At 40.5% G+C, this 24,245-nt stretch overlaps 1 protein-coding gene across 1 annotated transcript in view; it reads left to right on the top strand.

Moving 5' to 3' along the window:
- The window catches only part of HMCN1 (hemicentin 1), a 342,169-nt gene that overhangs the window by 200,717 nt on the left and 117,207 nt on the right, over window positions 1-24,245 (top strand). The window contains exons 31-40 of the mRNA XM_032783448.2: window positions 3,730-4,008; window positions 6,919-7,200; window positions 8,255-8,363; window positions 8,992-9,161; window positions 9,412-9,566; window positions 10,476-10,599; window positions 12,028-12,129; window positions 14,830-15,006; window positions 18,102-18,253; window positions 19,449-19,572. Of these exons, the coding sequence (XP_032639339.1) occupies window positions 3,730-4,008; window positions 6,919-7,200; window positions 8,255-8,363; window positions 8,992-9,161; window positions 9,412-9,566; window positions 10,476-10,599; window positions 12,028-12,129; window positions 14,830-15,006; window positions 18,102-18,253; window positions 19,449-19,572 (1,674 nt within the window). The remainder of the gene's footprint in view (window positions 1-3,729; window positions 4,009-6,918; window positions 7,201-8,254; window positions 8,364-8,991; window positions 9,162-9,411; window positions 9,567-10,475; window positions 10,600-12,027; window positions 12,130-14,829; window positions 15,007-18,101; window positions 18,254-19,448; window positions 19,573-24,245) is intronic.

The following is a 24,245-nucleotide window of genomic DNA, read 5'->3' as shown; positions in this document are numbered from 1 at the left end:
TGGTGCAGTCCAGTTCTCAAACTGGGAGTTGGAATCCCTCAGGGGGTTGGGAGGTTATTACATGGGGGGTCACAAGCTATGGGAGGTATTGCCAATAAAGAGAGAGACTGGGATATCATACAGAAAGATCTGGATGACCTTGTAAACTGGAGTAATAGGATGAAATTTAATAGTGAAAAGTACAAGGTCATGCATTTAGGGATTAATAACAAGAATTACTGTTATAAGATGGGGACACATCAGTTGGAAGTAACAGAGGAGGAGAAGGACCTTGGAGTATTGGTTGATTACAGGATGACTGTGAGCCGCCAATGTGATATGGCCGTGAGAAAAGCTAATGCAGTCTTGGGATGCATCAGGCGAGATATTTCCAGTAGAGATAAGGAGGTGTTAGTACCATTATACAAGGCACTGGTGAGATCTCATCTGGAATACTGTGTGCAGTTCTGGTCTCCCGTGTTTAAAAAGAATGAATTCAAACCGGAACAGGTGCAGAGAAGGGCTGCTAGGATGATCTGAGGAATGGTAAACCTGTCTTATGAAAGGAGACTCAAAGAACTTGGCTTTTTTAGCCTAATCAAAAGAAGGCTGAGGGGAGATATGGTTGCTCTGTATAAATATATCAGAGGGATAAATACTAGGAAGGGAGAGGAATTATTTAAGTTAGGTACCAATGTGGACCCAAGAACAAATGGATATAAACTGGCCATCAGGAAATTTAGACTTGAAATTAGACAAATATTTCTAACCATCAGAAATTAGAGGATTAGGTCTTCCAAGGGGAGCAGTGGGGGCAAAAGACATATCTGGCTTCAAGACTAAGCTTGATAAGTTTATGGACGGGATGGTATAATGGGATAGCCTAATTTTGGCAATTAATTGGTGTTTGTTAACAGTAAATATGCCCAATGGCCTGTGATGGGAACTGTTGATGGGTGGGATTCTGAGTTACTTAGGAGATTTCTTCCTGGGTGTCTGGCTGTGAGTCTTGCCCACCTGTCAGGGTTTAGCTGCTCACCTAGTTTGGGGTCGGGAAAGAATTGCTCCGGGCAGATGGCAGTGGCCGCTGCTGAGGTTTTTTTTCGCTTCTCTGTCATAACCAGATAGTTAAGGGTAAGCTCTCTTTACTGTAAAGGGTTCAGCAACAGGGACACAACACCTACCAGAGGACCTCGAGACAAGATTTCCATCTCAGACGGGAGGGTAGTTTTGGGTGTGTCGTTCTTTGTCTCAGGTCGTTGTGCTCTTGGCTCTGAGAGTGACTCTCTGTCTCCAGGTCTGTCTCTAATTTTGTTTCCAAGTTGTGAGTACCAAGGTAGAAAGACAATAGGTCTTATTATGTGTTTTTTGTATTTAATGTGTTGTTTGGGACTGTTTTTAAATTGTATTTCTTTTGGATTAAGGTGGGTTTATGTCTATTTTTGTTTCTTTTGTGAGACGCCATAAACCTGTATTATTGTCACTATTGTTACGAGACCATTTTTACTGTCTTTGTTTTCTTTTTATATAAGCGCTTTCTTTTTAAACTTTTTGGATTCTTTTCTCTAGTGGGGCCAAAGGGGATGGAGTTTCCTGCAGCTTCTACTCTCGAGGGAACTGGTGTGAAGGAATGAAAACAGCGTGATCTCCAGGGTCATCCAGGGAGGGGAAGCCTGGGAGGAAGTAACGAGGAGAGAAGGGGAGGGGGTTATTTCCCTTTGTTGTGAGACTCAGGGCATCTGAGTCTTGGGGTCCCCCCAGGAAAAGTTTTGGGGAGACTAGAGTGAGCCAGGCACTGGAATTCCTGGCTGGTGGCAGCAATATCAGATCTAAGCTGGTATTAAGCTTGGAGGTTTCAAGCTAGCCTCTCATTTTCTGAACTCTAAGGTTCGGATCTGAGTAGGAAAGCTATGACATGGTGGCAGCGGTGGGAGATCTAAGCTGGTAATTAAGCTTGGAGGTTTCATGCTAACATCTCATTTTCTGAACTCTAAGGTTCAGATCTGAGTAGGAAAGCTATAACACCTCCCTCTGCAGCGTGAGGCACAGGTCACTTGCTGGAGGATTCTCTGCATCTTGAGGTCTTTAAATCATGATTTGAGGACTTCAGTAGCTCAGACATAGGTCTGATACAGGAGTGGGTGGGTGAGATTCTGTGGCCTGCGTTGTTCAGGAGGTCAGACTAGAAGATCATAATGGTCCCTTCTGACCTTAAAGTCTATGATAATTTTTAAGTGGTGTTTCACTCAGAGGTTTGCTATGTGAAAGGGGTCACCAGTACAAAAGTTTGAGAACTACTGATGTAGTCAGTGTCTGTTAGTATATTCTTCTGCTCCCAGTATTTAGTATAGCTGTGGCCTAGAAGAGGCAAAGAGAAGACTTGTTTTGTCTTTGATCATTTCCCAAGACAGCATGTTAAAATTATTCCAACTGTTCTCAATTTCTGTATGTTAAAGCACTTGCTGAAACAGTTTTGTTTCATTTAAGTAGGTTTTAGCATATTTTATAGCTTTATTTTATATGTAAATTATTTAACCAGGATAAAGCTGCAGCATAATTTGGTAACCTAAAACAACCAGCTCATTGGTTTAACCCCTTTTCCCTACTCTACTTTATTTTTCTGTGCTGCCATTTTAAATGAATATTCCATGGAAATCAGTGTATGTTAGGGTGTAGCATGTATGTTTTGGCAGCAGAGGAGGCAGGGCTGGCTCCAGGCACCAGTGCAGCAAGCAGGTGCTTGGGGCATCCATCGGAAATGGGCAGCACGTCGGGCTCTTTGGAGGCAATTAGGCGGCGGGTCCCTCAGTCCCTCTCGGAGGGAAGGACCTGCCGCTGAATTGCCACCGAAAAATGAAGCAACGGCGGTAGAAGTGCAAATTGTGGCTTTTATTTTTTATTTTTTCCGCCACTTCGGGCAGCAAAAACACTGAATCTGGCCCTGAGAGGAGGTATGTGTCTGCCAGATGTATCTGGTACTTTCAAGAGCAGTAAAGCAGTTAATTTAGGTTTTGCCAATTGCAATGTGTTTTTATTGCCCTTTTCAGAGATTTGTGAACACTTTATATTGGATAATTTTACATGAAAAGCTTGTTTGCTAGAAAAATATAGCAATGTTAAATAAACTAGTTGACTAGTGAGTGATAAGAGTGACTCTGGGTCAATCTTTTCAATAATAGGAGTCTAAATTAGGGCTCTGAAGTGCCTGTTTAGGCTTATAAATACGTGACTTTATTTTCAGAAGTGCTGAGTACTCAGCATTTCCCACTGAAGTCAATACTCAGCCCTTCTGAACAACAGGTCAGTAGTTTCAGTAGTTGCATTAGCTGACTAAGCAGTGGAGGGACTGCTCTAGACTTACCTGAGAAAGATGTGGTAAAAACAGAGCCATGTCCTATGTGGGGAGTAAGTGTATCCTGGAAGGAGTATAGCAAAGGCCTTGCCCAACGGACATGTTGGGGAGCTGCAGAAGACAGAATGGGTTGTGCCTTAAAAGCATGGTGTGGCCTTTTCTTATTAGATTCCATTTATCTTGCATGCTCCAAGCTCTTAGTGTGCCACAGAGGTTTGTGCTGAAAGTGGATAACTGCATCGGTGAATGTGCTGGGGATGCTTGAGGTCTTATCAGCCCAAAAGTTCTTTAAATCTTCCAAAATTGTAATGTTTAACCCATTTATAGCTGCACAAATTTGCTGTAATGTGGACTCTAGCAATAAGGTTTTAATGCTGTTGTTTTATCTTTTTAAATAGTCCCACCTACTATTAAAGGAGGAAATATTACTACTGAGATATCCACATTGCTCAACAGCTTAATAAAGCTGGAATGTGAAACCAGGGGAATCCCAGCCCCTTCCATTACATGGTACAAAGATGGACACCCAATTATTTCAAGTCCACAAGCTCTTTATGTGGACAGGGGGCAGTTCCTTCAGATTCCTCGGGCTCAAGTCTCAGATTCTGCTAAGTATACCTGCCTGGTGATCAACATTGCTGGCACTGCTGAAAAAATATATCAAGTGGATGTCTATGGTAAAGAGAGAGTTTATTTAACATGCTTGTTCATCATTTGTTCTGGCTTATAAAACATGCTTATTCAACACTCTAGCTACACTCTTATAGAGGTAGGTTGTGTAGTGCTTCCTGAAGGACTGAAATATCCTGTCACTCAGAGTTGGTTGCTGAAGCTAAGGTTTGGCACACATTAGCAAGGCAGCATGGGAAAGCTTGCACTGTCACAACCTGTGCTATATCTAATATCATCTAGGCAGCTATGAAGAAGGCTTCTGTCTTCAGAGCTGTCGTTGGTACCTTTTATATGTAGGAAACATTAAAATTATTTCCCCACACACAAATCCCTTCTTTCTTTCCCCTCCCCATTTCCCCCTCCTGTCATCTTAAGTTTCCTGAACGTCACATCTGGGGTGACTCATGACCATGAATGCCGACCTCCGGGCAGACTGTCAAGAAGCAGGGCAAAACCCCCAAACTGTTTATATTCTCTATAGCTAAATTTCACCAATCCAGTAACAAGTGTGAACTCCTAAAACACTATTATAGTCTTACCAATGAGTCACTGACAGTCGCCTTTGACATTCCAGTCTATCTTGCTGCCCAGGCAAACTGGACTTTCTGGTAGTTGATTGTTTTACACCAAAAATCACAATAATATTCAGGTTACTCTCAGTCCCAAAGGACCAGCCATTTACCCCTGGTCAACTGTACTCAGATCTCAAACCGAAGGCCATGCTTGTAGCCAATCTTGAAACAAACTAACTAAGGAGTTGTTAACTGTGAAAAAGAAATGAGAGTTATTTACAAGGTTAAAGCACACACAGATGAGGTACAGTCAGGTTTCAAAAGGTAATAGAAATTTCTATAGTAAGCAAACTCAGTATATCCTTTAGGGCTAACCCAGACAAAACAATTGAGGACTTCTTGCATATACTTAGACATCCTTGCCCCTCAGAGTTCAGACGGCATAGTAATAATCAATTCTCCTTATCAGACATTTTTATTCCCTTCCCTCCACATTCCAGCTTTGATGGGACAAGGGGTTGGGCATGTACCCTCTTCAGGGTTGTGGGGAAAGCAATCAACAAGTCTTTCATCCACAGTGGTTTGTATGATGTCTGTAGACCTTCTTTCGTTGGGAAAGAGATCACTACGAGAGGTGCTAACTGGTATTTTACACTTGATAATGCTTCTCTCCTGACTGCATGGGATTTACAGTCTTAGGTCTTCTCTACACTGGCAAGTTTCTGTGCAGGAAAGCAGCTTTCTGCGGTGCAACTCCTGAGGTGTACACACTGCCAAGCCACTTAGGGCGCAGAAACTGCACAGTTGCAATGCTGTAAAAAAAACCCACCCCGACGAGAGGCATACAGCTTTCTGCGCTGGGATTTGAAACCGCAATCTTTATTCCATTAATTGAAAGCAAACAGAGCCCTGCAAAGCAACAGGCAATTTTCTTAACTTTTCACAGTGCATCGTCTGCACCAATCACAATCACCTCCTAGCATTAAAAGCAGTGCACTCTCAAGCATAGCAACAAATATTAGTGGCTTTCAGCTTCAAATTGCTGCTTCAAGGCATCCCATATCCTTATGGCCCTACATTGTGCCCCTCTAATAGCCATGATCTCTGGATGTTCAAATTCAGCTTCCAGGCATTGAGCCTCAGCGGTCCAGCCTGAGTGAAGCTTTCACCCTTCCCTTCACAAATATTATGGAGTATACAGCATGCAGCTATAAGCATAGGAACATTGTCATCAGCCAGGTCCAGTGGGCTTTGAAACAGCCAAAAGCACACTCAACAGTCATTCTGCACTTGCTCAGCCTGTTGTTGAACCACTCCTTGCTGCTGTCACAATTCCCCATGTATGGCTTCCTAAGCCATGGCGTTAAGGGGTAGGCAGGGTCTCCCAGGATCACAGTGGGCATTTCAACTTCCCCTACGGTGATCTTCTGGTCCGGGAAGAAAGTCCCTGCTTGCAGCTTCCTGAATAGGCTAGTGTTCCAAAAAATGTGTGCGTCATGCATCTTTCCGAACAAGCCTGCGTTAATGTCCATGAAATGCCCATGGTGATCCACAAGCGCCTGGAGAACCATAGAGAAATACCCCTTTTGATTAATGTACTCAGTGGCTAGGTGGAACAGGACCCAGGATGCCCCGCAATGCCTTCCCACAACTCTTAGTGGGAGAAGAGGAAGCGAGGCTCTGTGGGATAGCTGCCCAGAGTTCACCGCTCCAAAGACCGCTGCAAGAGCCACAAGTGTGAACATGCTGTTGTGCAGGCAGCTGACAGTGTGAACACGCAACAATGGTTTCCCTTCAGCAGTCTCTGAGTGGCAATGTAACTCCTGGCGATGTACCTCTGCCACTGTAGACATACCCTTAGCAAACATTTTTATACTTACAGAGGAAACATTTAGACATTACCTTATAACACTGGATACAAATATTATAAGTAGGGTTCATACATGCAGCATCCTACAAGCATTCCATAAAGTCAAAACACATTCTTATAACTAAAATAACTGTTTTAACTTTACTAACACACAGGTTTGTCAGACTGGTTGCCAGCTATGTATTTATTAGTGTTCAGTGAGGCCTGGGAGCTTGGCATGAGCTGGCATCTGGTCTGCCAGTGTCCCATCTGACTTAAGACTCTTAGTCTCTATTCTTCCATCTCAAAACCTCATCATCTCTTTTAATAAAGTGGTGAACAATCAGCTACAGCATTTGTCTATTAAATTAACTGTTCTTTATAACTACTTTGTCTTAACCTCTTCTGATAAAAGATTTCTCACATGAAATAATAGATAATATAAAATTAGGTAGAGCTAGAGGAGGTTGGGAGGAACTGACCCATTAGCTGTTAATACATTTTCTGGCTGCAAAGTTAATCACTTGCAATATATCTTTTTTCCCCTTCTCTAGTTCCTCCGGTTATTGAGGGTGGCTCTGACACAGTCCAGAACAAGCAGGTGGTTGCTGGCAATTCACTGACATTGGAGTGTAAAGCTGCTGGCAACCCCCCTCCTCTCCTTACCTGGTTAAAAGATGGAGTGCCTGTGAAAGCAAGTGATAACCTCCACATTGTGTCTGGTGGGAAGAAACTGGAGATCTTGAATGCTGTAGAGGCCGATCGTGGCCAGTACATATGTGTGGCCACCAGCATAGCAGGAGAAAAAGAAATCAAATATGATGTTGAAATCTTAGGTATGTGAGTAGCAGAACAATTTATTCACAGAACTTTCAACCAAATTAAACCTGTATTTATTTTTGCTGGTGTCACAAAACTGCACTTCAATGGGTCAAGGGTAACATTAAGCCCAACCATTGCACATTTTCTCTGCCAAGTTTGATAGGCCCGTGGACGGCTGCTTTCAGACTACTTCAGGGACAGTTTTCATGAGGGAGATTGTAAACGTCGCTTGGAAGGACACACAGATGTCTTCCAAATGTGCCTTAAGATCAGGGACAAGAGAAAAATCACAGGTGCAAAATAAATAAATAAATAAAATAATATCAATGGGGTTCTTCAATTTTTAGGCTGCCTGTAAATTTTTGGCTACATTATGCAAATCCTAAACTTTCCTTTGGAAAATGTTTCTCTCTTTCCATTGAAACCTTCAAGCCAATGTAGATCTGAACACTGCGTCGTTGGCCCATCTCTATATATGAGTCATGCAAATGCTAGTCATGAAATAGCAACTTCCAGCATAGTAAGGCTTCTTGTATTGTAGGTCCTACTATTCTTTGAGGTCTTTATTATGCCTTGTAGGCACAGATGTGCATTGAGACACACCACCACAGGGGAGTACTGGTGGCCACAGGCTTGCAGATGAAGTGTGCCCAGCTTACTGTCCCCTGAATGGCTTTGCTGGTCTGTGAACGAGGTGGGGACAGAAGGCCCTGCCTCCCCCCCAACTTCCCACTCCCTTGGAGTGCCATGATTGCCAAAGATCAGATGAGCCGTGTGAAAGGGGGGTGGGGAAGGCACTTAATTTCCTTTCTCCATGCATAGAGGGAGTAGGGGGAATCTGGCCCTAGATAAAGTACCATACAAGAGCAATAAAAATGATAGGACAGAGGACACCATCTGTTTGGTGCCCTTCATTGCAAGGGTACGACTCTGTACATTGAATCCAATTTAATACCCTGTCCCAGTATGCGGCGGGTGCTAAGATATATATTTTACAATATGTAGTTGTTTTTGACACTTTTTCGGATGTTTAAATGTTTCTTCTGGTGTGTTTTTATCACTTTACAGTCCCACCACTTGTGGCAGGGGGAGAGGAACCTTCAAACTACATTGTGATCCTTCATAGCCCTCTGGAGCTGGATTGTCCGGCAACAGGAACCCCTCCACCGACTATCACGTAAGGGGGTTGGTGTGTCAGTTATAAATTCCACCACTTGCTTAAATGGGCTTGGAAGTAATTGTTATGCACTGACCATACCATTTGATCATAGACTAAAATACAGTGAGTGAAATCCTGGCCTCACTGAAGCCAATGGCAAAACTCTGACTTCATTAGGTCACAATTTTGCCCCTCCCCCCCTTTTTTTTAAAGTAGTCTTGTTGGTTATACCAAAGTAAATATTTTAGAGACCACTCTGGATTAAAAAGAAGTGCCAGAACTCTATTAATGACCCTTTCCCTCTCCTCTGGTAACTATGGTCCCTCTTTCATGAAATCTTTCACTTCAGTCCCCTTCCCTCTTCTTTGGTGACAGCTGTCCTTTCTGCAGCCTCCCCCAGTGCCTGCCTCCTTCCTTTCCCCTTCTCTGGTGTCTGCTTCTCTGTTTCCTGATAGTTCGCTTCAAGCCCTCACTTATCTCTGGGAGCCCCAAAGAAGCAGAAATCTATGTAATATCTCCAGGCTTCCTTGAAAAATAGATCTAGTTGTATTATGACTTTCTATTTCTAGTCAACAGAAACATGTCTCTGGACTGTCACCCACTTTAAAAAAAATAAGCTCTTAAGTTTTTGCTTTTTTCACGCTAGGTGGTTGAAAGATGGCCAGCCAATTGAAGAGGGAGATGGATATAAGATCTTATTAAATGGACGCAAACTTCTCATCTCCCGGGCTGAAGTGTTGGACACAGGCCGCTATAAGTGTGTGGCAACAAACAAGGCAGGAGACCATGAAAAGGAATTGGATATTACTGTGCATGGTATGTTACACAAGGGAGGAAAGGAGCAGCAGACTGACTTTATATTAAAATGATGTTGCATACCTTCATTAGCAAGAAGGTATTGTAGTTTTATACAGAACTGTAAAATCTGTAGAAATGTGGTGATAAATTGGAGACAACAGTGAGCAGAATCGTAATAATCAAAACCATTTGCATTTGAGAGATTCTGTAGGTTGCACACTAATACTTTCAAATAGTGATTTATCTTTGTTTGTGTTGTGTCTTGCAGTTCCTCCAACAATCAAATCCACTGGCCCTTCTGAGAGAGCTGTGGTAGTATACAAACCCATGACATTGCAATGTGTAGCCAATGGTATTCCCAGTCCTTCCATTATGTGGTTAAAAGATGGCCAGCCTGTAAACACAGCCAGAGGAAATATCCGAGTAAGCGGAATGCTTTTGTGGCATCCAAAATGTGAAAGATAGTTACACTGAAGTGCTAACACACACCCCCATTAGTTTTCCTCTCCTTTTTTATTTCTCACGTGATGCTATGAAGATGCTAAAGATCCACCCTAGAAGTCGATAGGAGTTTCGTCTGAGTAAGGAATTTGGGATTTGACTTGCAGCGTTCTGTTGTGTGACTCCCTTTAGAAATCCATATGCTGTGTTTGCCAGAAGTCTAGTTTGTAGATACAGTATCCACACCCCTCAGCTGTACCTAGTTCTCTAGAGGTGGTCATCTTTCCAATGGGGATAGCTACTGGGTGCAGCACCACCCATTTGCTGACTGGGAAGCAGGATGATGTAAATTTCTCTCTGAGCACCACCTCTGTGTCAATTTGGCACCTAAATCTTCTACTCTCCTTGGACTGTGGGGTTCTGTGATGGGAGACGCCTTTCACATTGGAGAGGTTTGTGTGGCTCTCCCAGAGGAGGTTTTATCTGGTGCAAATCCATGCCTCAGCTCGTAACTCCTTGGCACCTCAGTGCTCTCCAGCAATTGGACTTGAAGCTGCTTTGATCTATGCTAGACTGGAATGGCTTCTGGCATCCTGCCAGCAGTCCTATGCAGTAGCAGCCTTCTCTGCCTGCAGCCACTGCTTCACAGTGTTTGCCTGTCCTTTGCCATCCAGGTCTCTTCACAGCTGTATCAGCTAATGAGCCATCATAGCCTTGTGGCCCAGGGCCTCTCTAACCATCAAGATTAGGCCTCCTGTATGAATGTAAACCCCAGTCTGAAAAGAGGAAGAGACGTTGTATATAGTGTAAATTTGTATCTTGTCATTCATCTCAGTGGCTGTGTCTGGAGTCATAGCGCAAAACTATCCTCTGCTTTCTGTTTTGGGGCAGCTGGAGTCTTCAGGCCACATTCTGCAAATTGCCAAGGCCCTCCTGGAAGATGCTGGTAGATACACCTGCGTAGCAACAAATGCTGCAGGAGAAGCCCAGCAGCACATTCGTCTTCATGTGCATGGTAATGATGTTTCAGCCTCTCGTTAAAAAAAGCTGCCTTAAAATTGCCACTTTTTAGTTTCTAACTGTCCATTCACTTATTCTATTTTGAGCACATTCAGGAAGGCTGTGTTAGCTTCCACACTTGCATTATCTGCAGAGATGTGTCACTCCATTTTCCTCCTTTTCTGGTCACTCTGCTTTTGTCTGAACTCATTACTGTCTCTCCAAGAAGTTCAGGGGGAAACAGGGCCTTTGCTTCATCTGATACCAAATGTCACAGGAATGAGCACCTCTCTCCAATAAACTCAGTGTGTCATCCTCTTTTATACACTACAGCTGAGTTGAGAGAAGCTTCCAAGACATTAGGAGGTATACTCTGTGTTCCTGACCCAGAAACAAGGCACCATTATTGGCATTACTGATTGGACCCAAATCTTGTGAGAACAAGCATTCTTTGCAAGCTTCTTCAGAAACATTTTCTCTCATATGTTAGGATCCTGTATTCTTTCAAACTTCTGGAAGGGATTTTTAATTTCCAGATGAACCAATACAGAAGGGAGTAAGGAAAGTTCAGGAGCTATTTGCATGTAAGGTTGATGAATGTTTGACCACGCTTTAAGTATATGAACCTCAGAGCTTAAAAACTACTGGCCAGGCCTGGAGCCAACATCCACTGGAGTCATATGGTGTCTTTCTAGTGACTTCAGTGGGAGTTGGATTGGAACCCCTCTGGGGCAAAGAAGTGGATATGGTGGTTTTTCTGTGATTTCTATTGTATCTGTTTGATTTGTGAATATGGAAGTTAACACAACAATTAAATTAAATGGGAGATTGCAGCATCTACCTGCATCAGGGTTGGAAAGAGCAACCTTGATCCTCCTGTATTCCTAAAACCATATTTGATGTATCCAGCTGCTTTTGTCCTGAGACTGACTCACACTAGTTTGTCTTTTTCCTCTACTCTTCCTGTAAGAGTGCTGTGTGTCACTGCCTTGTGTGTCTGCCACTTTCTAGAACATAGGTGGGCTAGGCAAAGTAAAGTGCCTTGCCTTATTAAAGCTCTCTGCCTTACTCAGTTCAATGTAGCCATTTTAAAAGTAAACCGAGTATGATTAAAAAGCTTGACATGTTAGAAAAGAGACTTTTCAAAACTGGTCCCTTCCTACCCCACTCAAGCTGTGTGTATCTTGAGTCAAATCCACCTACTTTACTGGCAAAAGAAGCTTTTATTCCTGTCAGTGCTGAAGATCCTGTACAACTAGTGAATGGTCCAACTGCAGATGGGAACTCATCTGGGGAGAGCCTACAAAAAGGAGGTGTCGGATATTCCTCAGACATTCAGCAGTAAATAAGCACAGTATTTCAGTATATAAAGTGCTTTGTGCAGAGATGTTCTGCCACTGTGTGGCTAAATGAATTAAACCATAATTTTTCTGTCTTTTTTCAGAACCACCCAGTCTGGAGCATGCAGGGAAGATGTTAAATGAAACAGTGGTGGTGAATAACCCAATCCACCTTGAGTGCAAAGCATCTGGGAATCCTTTGCCAGGTACATGTGTTAAAACGAGTCTGCTAACAGGTTATCCATTTTTAAAGGCTTATGATAATTGAAATTCTTAATGTGAACATAAATCTCTAATATTTAAACTAGTGAAATCAATAGTACCGTGTATATCTAATGGGAAACTCTAATAAATTTGAGTGATGTACAATAGATGAAATTTAAAATTAAAGTAAAATTCAGTGATCCCCAGTGTTTCCCATTCAAATGAATGAGAAACGTGGATAAATTGTCCTCTCATAACTCTACCACTGGCCATGTCCACAGTCAGTAACAATGTTAACAGATGTTATTGTACACTACATGCTTTTGTGAAAAAATAGACAAAAACAAATCCACTCACCTAATCTTATGAGGTTAATACTGCATAGTGTGGATCAAATTTACAAAATCCATTGTAATGAGTGTGCCTGCAAAAATGGGCCAACACTGAGGACACCATCCAAAAACCCACTGTAATCCACTGGGTTTTTCCATACTCTTCAGTGGACTTTGCATCTGGCCCCTAGTGTATGTGGAAAACCTTAAAGTTTGTTTCCTGATTGGCCTGCTGAGATGGTGGTAGGTTATGCACATGTTTTTGGAACTGTACCTCCAATGCCGGCCTTTGAAAATTTGGCCTTTTGTCATAATTTAATTCATATTTATTCTTATGGTGCTAAATCCTTCCTCATTATTTTTCTTAGCCAAACACTCATTGACTCCAATGGGAATTTGTCTGAGTAAGGACCTCAATATTTGGCCCATAACTAGGACAGATGAATCCCTTCAGATAAAATAATCTTTACCTAAAACTTGAGCTGAAACAGACCTGAAAGACAGGCTCAAGAAGCTGGATTTCAAACATCTCATTGTTTGAATGTTTTTAGATCCAGTATTTTGGTTTGGATTCTTTCCCACTTTGAACCCCTTTTAAGGCTTGAGAAGTGTGCATTGTTTTCCTTTCTGTAATCTGTATTTCTGAGAACTTCCTGCTTGTGCCAGGAAGTGAAAGAACTACAATAATGTGAGAGAGGTTGTTCTTGTAGCATTTGCTGCCCAGTTAAACTCAGGGAAAACTGAAATTCTGCAAGAGGGCTTATTTTTATTTAGTTTATAGCCTAGTTTCTAGAAACAAGATTTGACTAAAGTTCAAATGATCATCCAAACTGAACTTTGTACCTTTTAGATCTGATTTTCCAGTGCCTGTCATCCTTGTGTAGTCATTTACACCTGCAGAAAGTTAGATGTAAGATATCAACAGTTCCAAAGGGTAGCATTGTACGCCTTCTTGGCATACACTCATTTTTCCTCAGCACTGTTTCTTAAAACCTAACGATGATTATTTTTTAAAATGGTTAAATTCATAGAATTCTGCCAGCTCTTCTACTTATGATATAGTGCCATGTGTTACAAACTGTCTAAATAATGAATTTTCAGCGCAGAGCAAAAATTCCACTTGGATCAACTTAACCCCACCCCCCAAAAAAACCTAAAACAAATTAACAACAAAACACAAACAATCCTCCCACCCTCAAAAAAAACAACAACAATGAATAATCTAGTATATCATTATTTAGATTAGGGAATAGAAGCACCAAGGAAAAGCTCACTCCCTTTTTCATGGAGTAAAAGGCAGAGCATTTTGACCAATCACTCTGCTGGGTTTTCAACTCTGTATAACATTGTGAAGGAGCATCAAAGGTCCTTGAAATACAAAAAATGTTTAATTGCTGCACTATTGTGCTAGAATGCTACTTGACCATTTCTCATCATAATTCTTAATCCCAAACTCCTGTTCAGTTCCATGAGAATTCTTTGTGCTAAATGATGGCAAGGTATGGCCTTGAAAAGCAACACCAACAAATTTCCTTGTTTGACATGACTGAAAAAGATTGGGTGTTTGCGTACAGTCACACTACCTTGTGTTGTGATCAGCATGCAGTTCTCACAAGTTAATCAGAGTCAGGCCAATGTATTTCTTGGATGGGAGACCTTCATAGAAAATTTAGGTATTGTAAGAGTGATTCAATAGGTAAAGCTTTCATCTGAGTAAGCATGGAACCAGTGTCCCAGCAAGGTGTTAGTGAGAACTGAGCTGATGGAAGGGCCATCTTGTGAAGGAGATGCAAAGTAAAGGTCCTCAACAGTTATGGTCTGTTATAATCCCCAAACACTAATTCCACCACCCTAGTCAAATTCCAGTTAGGATTACTGTATTCTGCCTCTGTAAGCTTCCACATGAGTTTCAGTTTAATATAGTATTTGCGATTTTCTGCCTTGAAGTGTTGTCATGTGCAGTGTATTTTTAAACAGTTGTGTTTCAGTTTAGTAGTAGATGAAGTGGCCTCTATATACATGTTTAATATAACAGTTTATTAAATGATAAATTGCTTTGGCATGGAAGTATCTATATGCATATAAAATTATAGTTGTTGTTTTTGTTACTGAATGCCATAGGTGTATGCAGTACTTTACAAAATTAGTAGTTATCACTACTATTGTGATAACTTTTTTATTACTGTAGTTTAAATATTGATTTATTTTTAGTTAGCTTTTAGAAACGTTTAACCAGCATTTGAACAGAGGCTGAAAGTTTTAAGATAATTTGGAAAGTATCTTTCTACTGTTGCTTCGAGCTAGCTTTGTTACTACCAGTTATAAGGGTACAGTCAGTAATTTTTCCCTCTCTCTTATTTCACATTGCAGCTATCACATGGTACAAAGACAGTCATCCACTCACGAGTGCTGCAAGTGTCACGTTCTTAAACAGGGGGCAAATTGTTCAGCTTGACAGTGCCCAGATCTCTGACACTGGCATTTATAAATGTGTGGCTGTCAATACAGCAGGAACAGCTGAACTCTTTTACAACCTGCAGGTTCATGGTAGGTATTGCATGTCATAAAAACAGCTTAAGGAAAATCATCTATGTGCATTTTGCCTGCTCTTTTCCAGTTTTATTACACATACTTAATATGCTCCTTCCTATCACTAATTATTTTCTGAGAAGAGTTGTGGAGAATACGAAAGCCACATTTCTTTCCTTAGAGCAAGGCTTGGCAACCTTTCAGAAGTGGCGTGCCGAGTCTTCATTTATTCACTCTAATTTAAGGTTTTGTGTGCCTGTCATACATTTTAACGTTTTTAGAAGGTCTTTCTATAAGTCTATAATACATAACTAAACTAATGTTTTATGTAAAGTAAATAAGGTTTTTAAAATGTTGAAGAAGCTTCATTTAAAATTAAATTAAAATGCAGAGCCCCCCGGACCAGTGACCAGGACCCAGGCAGTGTGAGTGCTACTGAAAATCAGCTTGCGTGCCGCCTTTGGCACGTGTGCCATAGGTTGCCTACCCGTGCCTTAGAGCATTGACATGGGAAAGCTCAGTTGAAGATGTTTGTCAATTCTGATAGGAGAGAGCAGTTTAGCCAAATCTGTCAGACTTAAATGTTGCTGCTTCAGCAGTTTGAAAAGGAATGGGGTATTGTTTGTTGTTGATCATTTTGAACTCTACAACAGATGAATTATACTATAGAAAGAAAACAGAAGCTGATTCATAGTTCAGAGGTTTTAGAGAAAATTGTATTTGGTTCTATACAATTAAATGAAACTGTGAGTCTTTATAGTCATTAAAAACCTGATCAAAATCCCTCAGTCAGTTGGAGATTTTTCACTGATTTCAGTGGGCCTTGCATGCTAGTCCATAGCTCTAAGCCAAATTTTGCCTTCAGAATTTGTGCACACACAACATATTTCTGTGGGAGCCTTCCATGCTAATCTGCTGCCAGAATTTGGCACAATGATGTCAGGGCTGTATTATTCCACTGAGATGCACAAACAGTATGTAATTCCTTTTAATGTTAATTAACCAATAATGACCTTGGGCAATGCTTTTCCTTGGTATTAATGACCATCTGAGAGAATATGATGGCCCAAAACACAGCCAAAGGCAATTAACCCACACAGTCATTAATTCCCAGGAAATGTTTGGTGCCAAGGTCATTATTTCTATTCAAAGCTAAAAATTAAAAAATAAGTCCTAAGCACATGGGCTTCTTTTTATGGATGATGGAGTTTAAGTTCAGTTTAATACCCTTTGGGTTAGCCAGCTAGATTAGAGCCACAGGATTTGTTTGCCATTCCAGATCAGAACATGTCACCCAGTACTGATTGTATCAAAGAAAGATGAAACCGTTCCTAATGCACGTAGTCAGTTCAGTGTGTACCTAATGGGTCTGGGAAGAGAATCCATTCTTACCTACCCAGTGATCAGTTTACAGTGTGAAGCATGAGATCACAATACTATTCTTTTACCCTACATAAGTACAGTCATCATGTGTAAATTATTTCTCAGTATTTCATTCAGTTTAAAGTGGAAGTTATGGACAATGAGGAGATAATGGACTCTAAAGGATTCATGGCAGAACACAGGAGAAGTTATATTGAGTTTAATGAACATATCTTTATCTTATCTTGATTCTTATGTCATGCCCATCACTGTAGTGTATGAGTATATTTCTCATCCCATTAATATCTCATTTTATTCAAATTCTGTTGTAAATACAGTATTTTGGTTACAGTAGCTACAGCATAAATTTTCATTGCGTTCTCATTGTTTAGAAAACAATACTCCAATCTTAACATTGAAAGGAGTTATAGAACTATTTGTAGGTGCCAAATCTTTTGAATTCAAATAAAGTATATTCATATGATTTCATTGTCTGAAGATGTTTGTAGTTTCTCACCATTATAAAACATTTGCAATTATCAAAGAACAATGGATGCTTGTTATGGCAAAGTGTATATAACTGCTTATCTTCCAGAATTTCTGGTTCTACTAGAGCTTATTTATAAGGCAGAATGAATAGTCTGCATCATGGTTTACCAGTAATTGTTCACTCATTAATATAATTGAGCAACTAGTTTGCCATGAATAATTCATCTGACGAAGTGGGTATTCACCCACGAAAGCTCATGCTCCAAAACGTCTGTTAGTCTATAAGGTGCCACAGGATTCTCTGCTGCTTTATCTGATTAACATGCCCTCTTTTTCTATACATAGAACATCTGTGAGTAGATCATGACATTTTCTTCTTTCTATGTTAATCATGAAAGCTTCACTGCAAAAATTAAATTGTTATTACAGATACTGAATATTTAAGCTATGTTGCTTGGTTGTAATTGGTAAGATATGTCAAATGATACTGTTCTAATCTCCTGACTAGATGAGTCAGACATTTCCAACATGCACATTGAAATTCTGTTTCTGCAAATACTCATCCGTTTGACTTTGAATTGAACTGATACAAATATTTGTAGAATATAAAATTTCATTCACTTGAATGTTTATGGAAAGCAAACATAGAGGAAAGGAACACTAGGATGGCCAAAGTAATTCATTTAAAAATTCAAGCAAGTGTCCCTTTAAATGCAGCCCTGCAAAAATTCTGCTCGGCCTCTTACCTGAAGCAAGTAATTTATGATGAGTAGTTAAGATGTTTTCCATTATCATATAAAAAATGAGCAGGTAGATTTTGTAGGCACCTGGCCCTGTAAATTTTCATGTCAGTTTCACAAGGTTGATTTACTATATTGCATATGCATTTGCTTTGTTAGATTTAGATTACATTTTTTGCTTTAATACTCACTGGTAAGATCTTTCACAAGGTCTAAATGCAGTATTGTAAACATTTGAGAGAACATTTTCAGATTTTATGTTATAATTTCTGGTTTTCATGGCTGCCCTCTGGGCTACGGGCCCAGTCCTGCTCATCTTACTCACATGAGTAGTTCCACTGACCTATCTGACTACTTATGTAGGTAAAGAGAGCAGGTTTTGGCACAGTGTGAACAAATGACAAACCACGTACTGCCTTGCAGTTGCAGGAAGAAAAACTCTTTCCAAAAATAAGTGGCCCATTTAATTTTGCTCTGATTTATATTCCTCCATAGCTATTTCAAGTTTGTTCTGTTTTTCAGTCCCCCCATCAATTTCTGGCAGGAATGAGATGGTGGCAGTGGTAGTTAATAATCTAGTGAGGTTGGAATGTGAAGCTAGAGGTATCCCTACACCCATTCTGACTTGGCTGAAAGATGGTAGTCCTGTTTCCAGCTTTTCTGATGGACTCCAGGTAACTGATGCAAACCTTGGTACTTGTGGGTTTTTTGGTATCTTGACAAGGGTACTTACAACTACTTCATTTTAATGGAACTGGACTTTTACAGGGTTTTGCGTGATGCATGTTGTGTCTTTCCTCTCAAGGTTACTGGTTCAAATCTAGCCTATGTTGGTAGTAACCATAGGCATGAAGATTGCTCACTGTGACCTTCATGAAATTATTTGGTGCTCTCAGTCAGGAGTTCATACTGCTAAGATTGACACTTCTCAGCGATCCCAAGAAATGAGTGAAAAAAAATTAAATTGTGCTGAAAATGTGAGGGGATTCACTGAGGTCAAGACTGGGCCACAATAGTCAGGCAGTTTGGGGAAGTTTGCACTGCAGCTGCCTATGAAAACCTGTTCTGTGGATAAATAGAGGCTGTCAACCTAGCACTTTTTCAGCAGTAGTAAATGCAAACAAAAATGTCCATTAAAGGAATTCACGGAAATGTTAACCATGGATACAATGCCATAATGATAACTAGTAGGGTGACCAAACAACAAATGTGAAAAATCGGGACGGGGCAGGGGGGTAATAGGAACCTATATAAGAAAAAGACCCCAAAATTGGGACTGTCCCTATAAAATCGGAACATCTGGTCACCCTAATAACTAGTAGCATTGTTATTAATAAAAATAATGTATATAGCACCATACAGTAAAATTGCAAGTTACAAATATATGCTAAGGAAGGATTCCCATTGAGATAGCTAAGATAAGACACAAAATAATAGTCGGGGAAAAAGCAGTCTGGGGAGCTGGAGAAGAGAAGATAGAAAGGATGATTCCTGGAAGAAGTAGATTTTAAGGAGAGATTTGAAAGACGGGAGAGAGGGAATGTGGTAGAAAATGGAGATTGTTCCAAGCAGAGAGGGAGGCAAAATAGATGCGAAGACGAGAGTGAGAGGCTAAAGCTCAGACCCTGAAAAGACTTACGAATACAAGTAGCCCAGTTGGGGCCTGCATAAAGTTAAGCGTGTGCCTCAGTCTTTGCAGGATCTGAACTGGGAGAAACACAGGGGAAAGGGAAAGGAGATGTAATAGGAGCATTTTTTTTGCCTCTTCAAAATGAAAGATAATGGTTCTAACTCTGTTATACTGCGGTATATTACTAGAGAAACTAAGAAATGTATAATGAACGTGTCCTTTCAACCTTTCTTTTACAGGTTCTCTCTGGGGGTCGTGTCTTGGCACTGACTAGTGCTCAGATCAGTGACACAGGAAAGTATATCTGTGTTGCAGTGAATGCTGCTGGGGAGAAACAAAGGGATATTGATCTCAGAGTTTACGGTGAGCATTCTGACAGCTTGCTCTAGTATGAACATTGAAATTGATGCCCAAACTGGTTTTTATCCATAACAAGGGTTCAACTCTTAGAGCTACTTTAAGGAAGGCTGGGCCTAATCGAATGTAAATGAGGAAAGAGACCAGATGCTGAGAAGGAGTATGTTCCTCTGTGTATCTACAAGAGAAGTATAGCAGAGGCAGGGCAGTGTTAGCTTCCTCCACACTTCCCCACCAATGTTTCTCAGTCTTGAGCTGGTGGGTCCTTCTCTAAGGGTCTCCACAACTCATTACTGGATGTACTTGCCCTCTCTGAGGTTACAGCAAAGGTGAGAGATTTCACCAGCTGTGACAGGGTTCTATGCACTGTAGTGATGCATGCTTAAAAAGAGCATTGGAATAGAGGCTGTTCTGGATTAAACTCAGCTGCATGGCAATCTTGAGTAGTTTTGAAGGCTGTCACCAAAAAGTAATATTATTGTTAATACTTAACTCCAGTAGGCAGACTAATTAAGAAATGAGAAGGAAGAAAACTTTGGAATGTTAGTGGGGCTGAGATGGTTAGGGACTTGATACATACTTGGCCAAACTAGGAGTTCGAACAAGTTTGTTAACATATCCTGTAAAATAATTAGATTCGTTTTAATCCTTTGTTCCTTCAGAAACAGATTCTCTGTTTTTTTTTTTAGTCCCTGCTTCTCAGTTTTGTGATGCAGTTTCCTTTTGAACATAGTTCAAGTCACGTAGCTGAAAGGAGAAGTAATTGGTGAAAAATATTTGGAAATAAATTAGCTTTCTGCAGTAACAGATCAGCTTTCAATGTTTAGTTCCACAAACTGTCATGAAGAATCTAGGCCTTTTGTAAATTCTACAAAGAAAGTAAGATAAACATGTTTTTTTACAGTTATTATGTTTCTTATCCACGGAGACCAGACTTTCCCCCTAAATTATTTCCAAGCTGTGATATCAGCTGTTCTGTTTAGTACTTCCTGTGTTAAGAAAAACAAGGCTATATTATGGGTTTTTTTTCTCATGATATTTTGAGAGCTGTATTGCTGGTGTATTGGGTACTACCTTGGAGCAGTTTTAATTTCATATGCACTAATCAAGAAAACATTTTTGTTTTGAAGAAGGTTTGTGGTATTTCTCCTAAAGTGGATGAGGTAATACCTTTTATTGGACCAACTTATGCTGATGAAAGAGACGTGCTTTCGAGCTACACAGTGCTCTTCTTTGGGTCATTTTAGATATTTCTCACAGACAATCCCAGTGTTTCCTTTTTCTCTCTCCCATATTTTGTTTAATATTACACATCATTTATGGAATGTTAAGGTTGCACAGTTAAAAATAAAAGGAAATGTAAAAGTTAAAGTTCTTGCAGCACCCTTTTATGTCACTTTGCAGATGTGCAGTACAGAGCAGAAATAAAAACCCCATCAGACGTGTGCAATGTAGCCAAGCAAATGTTGTTATTAGGACCTCAACTTTTTTCAGTTCTTGATTTATTATATTTTTGACTGCAACTTAATGTTGTATTAATAAAGTTTTTATATTTAATTTGCCTCCTTTTAAAAATACAGCAGGAAAGGAAAGAAGGGTTGAAACAGCACACTATGTTGCTTTTTATGGATTGAAGACCAATCCATATGGTCTTTATGGATGAAGACCAAGGACAGGGTAGGCCCACTGCTCAGTGAGGAGGGAGAAGCAGTAACTGGAAACTTGGAAATGGCAGAGATGCTTAATGACTTCTTTGTTTCAGTCTTCACTGAGAAGTCTGAAGGAATGTCTAACATAGTGAATGCTTATGGGAAGGGGGTAGGTTTAGATAAAATAAAAAAAGAGCAAAGTTAAAAAATCACACTTAAGTAAAAGTTAGATGCCTGCAAGCACCAGGGCCTTAGAAATGCATCCTAGAATAACTCAAGGGTTAATAGAGGAGGTATCTGAGCCACTACTATTAATCTTTGGAAAGTCCATGGGAGATGGGGAATTCAAAGACTGGACCAAGACAATATAGGCCCCATCTAAAAAGGAAATAAAAACAACCCAGGAAACACAGACCAGTAGTTAACTTCGGCCAGGGAAATAATGGAGCAAGTAATTAAAGAAATCATCTGCAAACACTTGGAAGGTGGTAAGGGGATAGGAATAGCCAGCATGATTGTAAAAGATCAATCGTGTCAAACCAATCTGAAATCGCTTTCTTTGGATAGGATAACGATCTTATGGATAAGGGAGAAGCGTGATTGTATACCCATAGACTTTAAGTAAGGCATTTATACGGTCTTGCAGATATTCTATCGATAAAGCTAAGCAAATACAAATTAGATGGGGCTAATCACATATCAGGTGGTGCGTAACTGCGGATACCCTAAACTCAGTAGAAAAGTAAATTAATGTATACTCTAATCCTGCTGAAAAAGGTAAAACAGATGGGGTCCGCAGGGTCTGTTTGGACCTGCTCTGTCAATATCTTCATCACATGATTTTAGATGTTGGCCAATGAAAGTACGCTTATTAATTATTTGCGGACTATAAACCAAACTGGAGAGGAGTGCAAACCCTGCCTTTGGAGGATAGGGTAAAATTCAAAAATGACTAGAAATTGGAGAAATGGCTGAGGTAAAAACCGATGAATTCAACAAAAAGACAAATGCAAAGTCCTCCATTAGGAAGGAAACAATCCAGTTTCACACATACAGAATGGGAAGAGACTGTGCTAGGAAGGAGTATGGCAGAAAGAGATTCTAGGGGTTCAAATAGTGTTTTTTTTTCGACCACAAGCCTAAATTATGAGTCAAAATTGTGTGATACTTGTTGCAAAAAAAAGCCAAAGGTGATTTCTGGATGCATTAACAGTGTGTGTTTAAACAAAGACACAAGGAAGTCATTCTTCCGCTCTACTTACTGCGCTGGTTAGGGCCCTCAACTGGAGTAAATTGTGTCCCCAGTTCTGGGGCACGGCTATTTTCAAGAAAGATGTGGAGAAATTGGAGAGGGTCCAGAGAAGAGCACACCAAGAATTGATTAAAGGTCTTGAGAACATAGACCTATGAAAGAAATCTGAAAGAATTGGGTTTATTTAGTTTGGAAAAAACGAAGACTGAAGAAGGGACACTTATAACCAGTTTTCACGTATCTAAAAGGGTGTCATCAGGAGGAGGGAGGAAACTTGTTCACCTTAGCCTCTATGAATAGAACAAGAAGCAATGGACTTAAACTGCAGCAAAGGGAGATTTAGGTTGGACATTTAGGAAAAATTCGAAAACTGTCCAGTGGTAGAACACTGGAATAAATTGCCTAGGGAGGTTGTGGAATCTCCATCTCTGGAGATATTTAAGAGTAGGTTAGATAAATATCTATCAGGGATGGTCTAGACAGTATTTGGTCCTGCCATGAGGGCAGGAGACTGGACTCGATGACCTCCCGAGGTCCCTTCCAGTCCTAGAGTCTATGAATCTATGAAGAGTACCAGTGCATTTAAGCTGTCTTAATTTTTTTTGTCATTTCAAGATTTTATCAAGAATTTTACTTTCTGATGCACAGCTGACTCTTTCAAAGCTGCCTAGGGTTTTTGGAAGCCCAGTTCTGTCTGATCCCTCTCAAGTAGGTCTGAAAATCTCAGCCTACCATGGATAAGCACACACTTATGAAAGAACCCATACGGATACTGTGCATCTGTGCGAGGGCAAATATTCAGACTTAACCAGGTGTGCACTCAAAGTAGCCAGTTTTCAGTCTTTAAAAATATATGGAGATATACCTACCTCATGGAACTGGAAGGGACCCTGAAAGGTCATTGAGTCCAGCCCCCTGCCTTCACTAGCAGGACCAAGTACTGATTTTTGCTCCAGATCCCTAAGTGGCCCCCTTAAGGATTGAACTCACAACCCTGGGTTTAGCAGGCCAAGGCGGGCCTTCTCCAAATCCTTACTCACAAGAATCAGAGGTGTAGCTGTGTTAGTCTGGATCTGTAAAAGAGTCCTATGGCACCTTGTAGACTAACAGACATATTGGAGCATGTGCTTTCGTGGGTGAAAGCTTATGCTCCGATACATCTATTCATCTATAAGGTGCCACAGGACTCTTTTTGCTGCTTTACTCACAAGAATAAGATCTATTCCTGTAAGTAAGGATCTGCAGGATTTGTCCCACAATTAAAATCTAAATCTCTTTTCAGACTTGGTCCTGGATGTATTCCTCAGTGAGTATTACTTAAATGTCAAGACAGTCAAGTGCTAAGACAGTTTCTTTTTAGTAACCTATGGGGGGAAGGGCAATGACTTTTTTTTCATTTTTAAAATGAGGAAAAGTGTGCATGTTTTTTTACTCTTCTACCATTCCAAAATAGCTGATGAGCTTTCAGACTGCCTAAAAGTTTTCTCTGTGTAGAAGGGATTCTTTTCCAGGAAGTTATTATACGTGTGTGAAAATAGCAGGGTAGTTGGAGGTGGGAATTGTCACAGAAGCTGTCACACACATTTAATTATAGTGTTTACTCTCAGCAAATGTAATAACTAGCTAGCAAATACCATACATAACAAACAGAGGATAACCGTAGAATGGTAGATTATGAACTAATGATGATTAAATCATTAATTATCGTTCATTTGGCTGGAACCATAAACATTCAGCCCACTCTTGGGAAAAATTCTTTTCTCACTTTCCAAAGACCA

This window comes from Chelonoidis abingdonii, chromosome 7 (genome assembly GCF_003597395.2).
Source record: "Chelonoidis abingdonii isolate Lonesome George chromosome 7, CheloAbing_2.0, whole genome shotgun sequence".
Classification (NCBI taxonomy): domain Eukaryota; kingdom Metazoa; phylum Chordata; order Testudines; family Testudinidae; genus Chelonoidis; species Chelonoidis abingdonii.
This window is presented reverse-complemented; position numbering and strand designations above follow the sequence as displayed.